Below are 8,913 nucleotides of genomic sequence, written 5' to 3' on the forward strand. Positions count from 1 at the left end.
TTTTTCCTGTGAGGATTTCTGACATGTTAACAAGTTAGCCTTGTTTAGCGAAGGGTGTTCCTTATCTGAATATGGAGTTCAAAATACAAATTGCTTTCATGCTCAGCGCCCAACGGAAAAAATGGACTCCCAAAAAGGGAAAAAAATAATAAGTTTCACCATTTGATTACAAAATCAATATCTAAGCAAGAAGAAGGGAAGAGTTCATACTCAAATTTGTTAACAAGTATCATAATTCTTGGTGTGATATGGTTTCCAAGGGAATGGGAAATTGCCAGATGGAAAATAAATTGCTGTGAAAAGGCTTTGACGGTAGTCTTCTGGTCAAACTTCAACATTGTAACCTTTTTAGACTCCTTGGCTGATTCATAGGGAGAAGGGAGAAAATGTAGGTTTATGAATACATGCCAAAAGAAGCTTGGATGCTTACCTCTTTCTTTAATTGATTGAATCTTCTATAGAAATTTAATTTGAAATATTAACTTCATACTTTCTGTTTTTTAATGTACATATTATTGGAGTCAACGTGAGATCATCATTGAGGGAATTGGCCGAGAAATTCTTACAGGGACTTGAATGCAAGCAGCACTTCGTGGCAGGGATTGGGTTTCTTGGTCTTCTTGTATAGTTTTGGGAAATCCTCATCTCATTAGCTAGCTTTTAGGGTTTGAGTTAGGCTCACGGTCTATTTTTTTTATCAGAAGTGGTAACATGGTGCCTGAACACGCAAGAAGGAAGTTTCTCAGAAATAAAGATGTTTAAAGTTTTGGAGAATAAAATGTCAACTTTCCGTAGCTCAATTTGCTATTGTTTTCTGAATGCCTTTGCTCTTCAGGCGTGTTAGTTGAATGAAAACATGGTTTGTCAAATTGGTAGACCCCAAGATAATAGACCAGCAATTTGAAAGGGAACTTTTGAGATATGCACATGTTTGACTATTATGTGTTCAAGAATATGCAGAAGATAGATATAATTGTATCCATGGCTTTGTATATGCTCACTGCCGAAATTTCTGATCTACCAAATCCTGAACAATATTTACAACAAGACCATATAAATGAGGCAAGTCATAATCACTCATTTAGAGAAAAATATTTTCAACCATTCAAGGTAACAAAACGTTATAGTATAGAATACCAATTCTAAATTAGATGTCATCACTCATCATTTGACAGGAGATGAGAAAAATAAAAATTTTGGACTTTGGAGAAATAAAAAGGAAGGAAAAATAAAAATCTGATATCACTATCTTATAGAGTATATAGCTTGTACATGGATGCAGACACCCTTCCTTCCCCAAATTTTTTTACAGAATCACAGGTATCAAATGCACAAGAAATACTCAGAAATACAGTACGCGTAGAGTTAGAAGTCAAAATGGCCACTTAGAAATCATTTAAGACACAGGCCCAACAATTAATTGACAACTGATTGAAAAGTAAACGGAAGAGAAATATATAATAAATTTTAAGTATTAATACAACTTATTTTCGTGGCTAAAAAGTAAAAAGAAGGGGGGTCATCCTTGACGTTCTCAGCTCTTACATTTCAAATGATAGACTGAACCTGTTGGCAGAAAATAGGATGAGCTTATCTCTGTTTTTTCATCTTTTACTTTGTTGTTTTTATGTAGTTTTTTCCAGCGCCAGTGCCTCAGATACCATTAGCAGTAGTGCGCCCGTAAGAGACTCGGAAACTATATTTTCCAGCGGCAGAAGATTTAAACTGGGATTTTTCAGCCCTGGGAATTCTGCAAATCGTTATGTAGGTATTATGTTCAACCTACCATCACCAACACCAACTGTAGTATGGGTAGCTAACAGAGACAAGCCTTTGCATGATTCTAATGGAATACTCACAATATCAGAAGATGGGAATCTTGTAATCTTGAATGGACAGAAGCAGATTGTTTGGTCATCTAGTGATTCAAACTCTATAAGGAATTCAACTGCCAGGCTCTTGGATACTGGCAACTTAGTCCTGAAAGACAGCTCAAATGAGACAGTTCTATGGGAAAGTTTTCAGCACCCTACAGATTCTCTCTTACCGTTGATGAAAATGGGGATTAATAAGTTTACTAACACGACGACTTTCCTGAAATCATGGAGAAGTCCTGATGATCCATCCATCGGAAGTTTCTCAGCTGGAATTCAACCTCAATACCTTCCCCAGGCTTTTATTTGGAACAACAGCTCCCCTTACTGGCGTAGTGGTCCGTGGAACAAACAGATCTACATCGGATTACCAGAAATGAAATCTTTTTATGACTCTGGTGTTGACCTTGTAGCTGATAATGCAGACACCGCATACCAAACTTATACCTACCAAAATCAGTCTTGTATACTCTATTATTCCTTGAATTCCACAGGGTCTTATCAAGAGAAGGTTTGGGATCCAAATAAGAAGGATTGGATGGTAACATGGGCAAATCCCCGAAGTGAGTGTGATTTTTATGCTAAGTGCGGGCCATTTGGAAGCTGTAACCCAAAGAGATCTCCAATGTGCAGTTGTATACGAGGGTTTAAGCCGAAAAATGAAGGAGAATGGGAGAAGGGAGATTGGAATGGCGAATGCATCAGAAATACTGCACTAGACTGTGAAAGAAACAAAACTGATGTTGACAAGGGCAAGCAGGATGGGTTTTTGAAGCTGCAGACAATGGGAGTGCCAGATTTTGCAATTTGGGTATCCGCTACAAAAGAAAACTGTGAGAGTGATTGTTTGAAAAATTGTTCCTGCATGGCATATTCATACTACACAGGCATAGGTTGTATGCATTGGAATAGAAGCTTAATTGATATTCAAGAATTCTCCACGGATGGGGCGGCCGATTTGTACATTCGCCTTGCCTACTCTGAACTTGGTAATATACTTCTTTTCAACCTTAAGCTTTCAGTTGTTTAGCTTATGTTATTGCAACAACAAGGTGTGTTAAATTTAATGTCTTCTAGTCTTTGATAAATATAAACAAGAAACTCCTGATACTTTCTACACTCCCATAAAAATAGTCTCAAATTCTCAATGAGTGCTTTAACTTCCATGGACAAAAGGTATGCTCAAGAACTGTCTATGACTCATACAAGTTTTGCAGCTGCAAATCACAAGAAACGCATCCCTGTAGTAGCAATCACGGTCTCAACGGTCTCAGTAACAGTTACCTTATGTGGATACCTTTTCTGGAAATTGTTTACTAAGCACAGAGGTAATTAATCATATAAGATATCTGATACTAGAGCTTTTACTTTGTAGATCATTTGATTTCTGAATATCCATTCTGAACCAGGAAGGAAGAGAAAAAATGAAGCATTCTTAAGAGAAGCATCTCCAAACTATTACAAGGAAAGCATGATTAAAGATGACATCAACAAAGTCAAAATTGAAGACATGACCTTGTACAGCTTTGACATGTTAGCAAATGCAACTGACAAATTTCACTCGGCTAGCAAGCTGGGGCAAGGAGGCTTTGGTCCAGTCTACAAAGTAATGTCTCTCGATGCAGCTCTATGTGTTTTGACAATGAGAAAAATATGAAATAAATTAGATCAATTGTCTGCAGGGAAAATTTCAAGATGGACAAGAAATTGCAGTAAAAAGGCTTTCACAGTCTTCTAGTCAGGGGCTAGAGGAGTTTATGAATGAAGTCGTCGTGATCTCTGGACTACAACATCGTAATCTTGTTAGACTTCTTGGCTGCTGCATAGAGAGAGGGGAAAAGATGTTGGTTTATGATTTCGTGCCGAATAGAAGCTTAGATGCATATATTTTTGGTTAGTGCTCAACTTTCTTTCATTGTTTTTTCGTGTTATTGTTACTTAAGGACTTCCAAAACCAAACAAAAGTTGTACTGTCTAAAGGAAACAAAATCCATCAAACATTTCTTCCTTGTTAGGTTCACACCAGGAAAAGTTCCTTGATTGGAATAAGAGAGCCATCATTATTGAAGGAACTGGTCGAGGCCTCCTTTACCTTCACAGAGACTCGAGACTACGAATTATTCATAGAGATCTGAAAGCAAGCAATATCCTGTTGGATGAACACCTAAACCCAAAAATTTCAGATTTTGGCATGGCGAGGATATTTGGAGGAAATCAAGATCAGGCCAACACAATAAGAGTTGTTGGCACATAGTAAGTTCGGATTGCTTCCTTAATTTTGTCATGGATGAAATGACATGATTAGTTATTGGGTCTCTTTTTTATATGTTATGCAGTGGTTACATGTCCCCTGAATATGCAATGCATGGAAGATTCTCAGAAAAATCAGATGTCTACAGCTTTGGAGTGTTGATATTGGAAATTGTCAGTGGAAGGAAGAATTCCAGTTTTTACGACGATGAACATGAACTGACTCTATTTGCATATGTAAGTTCAGTCTTGCATACTCATGAAGCTTTAATGTCTTCGATTAGTTATACAAAATGATAAAAAAAGAGAAAAAACACGAAACTTCTGAACACAATCTTTTCACTGTTTGTCAATGTCTTTGCTCTTCAGGCATGGAAGTTGTGGAATGAAAACAATATTGTAAAATTAGTAGACCCCAAAATATTTGATCCAAGCTTTGAAAAAGAGGTTGTGAGATGTGTACATATTGGATTATTATGTGTTCAAGAATATGCAGAAGATAGGCCAAATGTCTCCACGGTTCTATCAATGCTGACTAGTGGCATTGCTCAACTACCTACTCCTAAGCAACCTGCATTTACCGGAGGACATGGTTCTTCAGAGCAAGGATCTTGTAATAGCCAAGGTTCTGTGAATACTGATTCCATAACTGTAGTGGAACCACGATAGGCTGTAAAGTTTTCAACAGGCAGGCAAAGATCATTTCTTTCGTTAAATTTGTAACTGTAGCTATTTTTCTTTTCTGATGCCTTCCCAGAAACTGTAATATCTAGGGTGTGTTTGGTATGAGAGAGAACATTTTCCAGAAAATGTTTTCCCTTTTTTCACTGTTTGGTTGCACAAAATAGTTCGGAAAATATTTTCCTAGATATCACATTTTCCTGAAATTGGAGGAAAATGATTTTCCAAAAACTCCACCTACCCTCACATCTAACCCCAACCCCCTACCCAACCTCTCCTGCTCCCTCACTCCAAAAAGGCTTTTTTTTTTCGGTCACCACCTACCCTACTAAACCCCCGGGATGCAAAAAACATTTTTTTTTTTTTTGTATTTTTCACATCTAACCCTGCTAACAAGAATCACTTTCAACAAATTCTCAAATTATTCAAAAAAGTATTTTTAAAAAACTCGGTTTACTATAAATTTTTAAACAAGATTCTTATATTGAATCTTTAGCCTTAGCATTATGAAACTCGTTGGAAAGAAACTAGACTAAGGAAAAAATCACAGATCTGATGAAATCCCATTAACAGTTGATCAACATGTAGGAATTAACAACTTCTAATAATGGCAGTCAAATACTTTAAAATTTTCACGTACTGATGCACGGAACAGTGATGAATGACCAATCCTTTTACCTCTGTTTTTCTCATCTAATTTATAGAAAATTGCAGAGATCATGTGGTGTTATTCTTAATAAATTTGGAAAACTTTAGTAATCATAGAAGCTAAGTGAATTGGTGGATTAATCAACATTAGGGCAAAACTATTATGAGAAATTAGGAGGAGAAAAGGTTGTATCTGCAGTGTTTTAGGCGATATCACTAACAAGAAAAGTGATAATTTTGTGGATGTGGGATTTTCCGTTATAGGCTTACAGCATTGTCCTTTTTTTCTTTTTTTTTTTTTTGGTCACACAACCCTTAATTCTAGATTTATGGAAGAATGAGTTCTGCGCAATTTCCCCAATATACAGGATGGATTAGCAAATAGAAAAATACCATGTGATATATATTTTGGAACTCTCAAAATAGACAATTGGGACATTTGGGGAACAAATTTGAATAATATTAAATAGAATTTATTCGATTTATCCAAAATGAAAATTTATCATCCATCTTTAATATGGCCAAACGTATCAATAGAACAAGATAAACAATCTAATTCAAATAGTTTATTTAATATAAATGCTTCTAATATAATCATTTCTAGGTGAACGTACACTAAAATTATAAGAAAGGATAATCATTCAAAGGAAAGAAGGTCTTTAACATTGTTTGAATGCCGTTGTTATAACATTTGATTCACTAGCACTGATTTGCAATTGATAAACAGTACCGTCAGGAGTTACATCAGTTCCTCCTGCCATTACTCTTACAAATCGAAAATTGCTTTTAGCCTTCTTGTTGTGCTCATTCACAGCAAATGTTGCGATTCCCACAACTTTAGGGTCATTTGGATTTATGGGTTGCTGACCATTAAGGAAATTATGTTTCAGGTCATTCTTTGCAGAGGAAACATGAAAAAAAGTAGAAGCAATAACTAGGAATGAGAGACTTGAGAGGAGGAGAAAGTTGAATTGTATGGCCATTTTTTTAAACTAAAAACTGTGAGATGAGTGATTAACACTAAGTGTTGTAAGTCTTATTTATAGGAGAAGGTAGTGTAAAATTAGTTTGGCGAGGTGAAATTAGATAGGAACAAGGTTAGTATGTTGGTGTTGTGATTAAGCAATTTTATGCATAATATTCATAACATGACTATTTTTGTAAATGTGAAAAAAAGAATTTTTTTTTAATAATATACATTTACTGAAACTAATTATATATTCTACTAATAAAGGAACTATTATGTGATTCTAATATATATTTTCCTATTTCATGTACATTGAAACTATTTACCGTCCATCAAAAATTAAACTAACTTTCATATTATTTCATTGCATCTTAAGAAAAAACTTAATTTTCTTGGTATACTGTAACTTTACACTATCTGCTTACATAATAAAAGAATATGACTTTTTGTTCGGTGATATCTAGCTACACTTGTTTATTAGGAAAAGTTCAATTATTTTGTCGTCTTTCATATCTCCTGTACTTCATTACTTGCATTAGAAAACAAAAATAATAGGAGTAGGTTTTTTGATAGCTTACTATAATTTACTGCCACTCTTATAATTCAATTGTGATTAATAAATTTAAAATGAATAAGATTTGGGTAGACTGTTGTAAACCTCATATGCAATTTAAAAAAAAACACGTTAATCACTAACAGCAGAGGAGAGAGATAAGAGAGGAAAAATACTTATATGATCATAGTACACATACCAAATCAATTAATGCCTGCGCACCAAATTCAAGTGTACAAAACCTTATTCTCAGATAATAAATCAAAATAACTTGAAACTTCATTTTGATATTTATTTTTCAATAAATAAATGTCGTTTTTACTGTAGTTGCTGCATAAATACACACTCGTGCGTGTCTATTTAGGTAGAAAATGCATAATTTTCTGTTGATCAAGTGAAGATGGGATTTAGATTTACATAAGCTATTCTCTGCTAAAATCCTTTTTTTCTTGTTTGGAAACCCTTTTTTGTAATTCAAAGTAATAAATAGCCAATACGGGATAAACATTCATTTTCAAGTTATCCTTATTTTCATTTATAAAAAATATATCCTATTTTTAATATATATATATATATATATATATATATATATATATATAGACACACACACACACACACCACGTGCTTCGCACATAAATCTTCAGTCCATTATTTTCTTTTTAAATAAAATTTATTTTCTATTTATGTTTGTGAGCGCTACTGTGCTAAAACACAAAATCAGAAAAAACTGTTAGAAAAATAAAAGAAACTGGAAAAACAGAAGAGTTTAAGAAATATTTCGAGTCCACAATTTTCTTGTATGTCCTTAAGGAAGTTTAACCCCCTCACACGTTGCCAAGGTAATGGATTAAATCCTCCCAGGATAAAACGGAATAAACCTTCCTGCAACAGTGGCAATACAAACTGCAGGATACCAACGAACTCAAAGAACGGAGCAAAATTACACTTACGAATTTGAGAGAGAGAGACTACGAATTAGGATGTAGTATATTCAGAAAGAAAGAAGTTCTGGAGTGTTTTTCGTGTGTAGAAAATGGAGCCTTGCCTCAGAATTTATAGGCAATTATCAAAAGAGGTGTCTGGAAAAGGTGCCTTTTCAGAAGAATACGCTGCCTGCCGCGGTTCTACCGCGGTCGCGGCAGAACCGCGGTCAGAGAGGCTCGCGGCCAGAGAGGCCCTCTGAATAATTAAATAAATTTTGTCCAAAAATAATCTTATCGATCATTTGACAAATCCAAATCCGAATCCGAATCCGAATCCGAATCCGAACCCGAAGCCGAAGCCGAAGCCGAGCGAGCGACGACGACGGCGCGAGGGTTAATTCTCTTCAACTCCTTTTAAGAGCTTTAAGAAGTGATTCTATATATAAGCACACAAATGTGGTTGTCCCTCACCAATGAGGGACAAAGTTCAAGACAAAAGTTTCCTTCTTCAAATTTTCGATTTCCCTCCATTTTATTTCCCTCCATTTCCAATTCACACTTCTTCTACTTTAAAGCCCAATGGCTTAAAGTCCAACAATCCCCAACATGAATGGGAATGGCTATATCAAGGAAGATCATAGATGAAAGCTATGTGATTTTGCAAGTAAGGATTAATTGCATCTGGATAAGTAGGTTTCCCTTTGAACTTTCCGTAGTGAACATATGTCGGATATACTCGGTCAATCGATAGATTTGATATGTTTGAACCGTCGAACTTTAGTGTATACCTAGACAACCATATGTCACACAATCAACCCTTAACCGTCTTTTAGTTCTCATTGTTGTGTTCGTTTCAGCCATGAACACCGCCTGGTCTCATAAGTGCGTAGAGAATTGGCCTTACAGAATTCTCATTGAAGCGGCTTCCACTTCACAATTACATAGGTGATTCCTAAACGTGTAATCCTTTAGATTGACACTATTTGATAAATACCTCATCAAACTTAGGTAATCATT

The 8,913-nt window shown here is 35.3% G+C and overlaps 1 protein-coding gene across 1 annotated transcript; it reads left to right on the forward strand.

The window, feature by feature from the left end:
- On the forward strand, nucleotides 1,481-4,951 carry LOC109226636 (G-type lectin S-receptor-like serine/threonine-protein kinase At1g11300). The gene is made up of 7 exons (XM_019391457.1): nucleotides 1,481-2,863; nucleotides 3,092-3,202; nucleotides 3,284-3,480; nucleotides 3,557-3,767; nucleotides 3,890-4,127; nucleotides 4,211-4,361; nucleotides 4,494-4,951. The coding sequence occupies exons 1-7, from the start codon at nucleotides 1,585-1,587 to the stop codon at nucleotides 4,791-4,793; spliced, it is 2,487 nt and encodes an 828-aa protein (XP_019247002.1). The 5' UTR covers nucleotides 1,481-1,584; the 3' UTR covers nucleotides 4,794-4,951.

This window comes from Nicotiana attenuata, chromosome 6 (genome assembly GCF_001879085.1).
Source record: "Nicotiana attenuata strain UT chromosome 6, NIATTr2, whole genome shotgun sequence".
In the NCBI taxonomy this organism is placed as follows: Eukaryota; Viridiplantae; Streptophyta; class Magnoliopsida; order Solanales; family Solanaceae; genus Nicotiana; species Nicotiana attenuata.

Bases quoted from the DNA above. Each gene is read 5' to 3' on its own strand.
- LOC109226636 (XM_019391457.1), top strand. From the start codon at position 1,585: ATGAGCTTATCTCTGTTTTTTCATCTTTTACTTTGTTGTTTTTATGTA. The intron at 3,481-3,556 runs GTAATGTCTCTC...AATTGTCTGCAG, and splicing joins GCTTTGGTCCAGTCTACAAA to GGAAAATTTCAAGATGGACA. The intron at 4,128-4,210 runs GTAAGTTCGGAT...TATGTTATGCAG, and splicing joins ATAAGAGTTGTTGGCACATA to TGGTTACATGTCCCCTGAAT.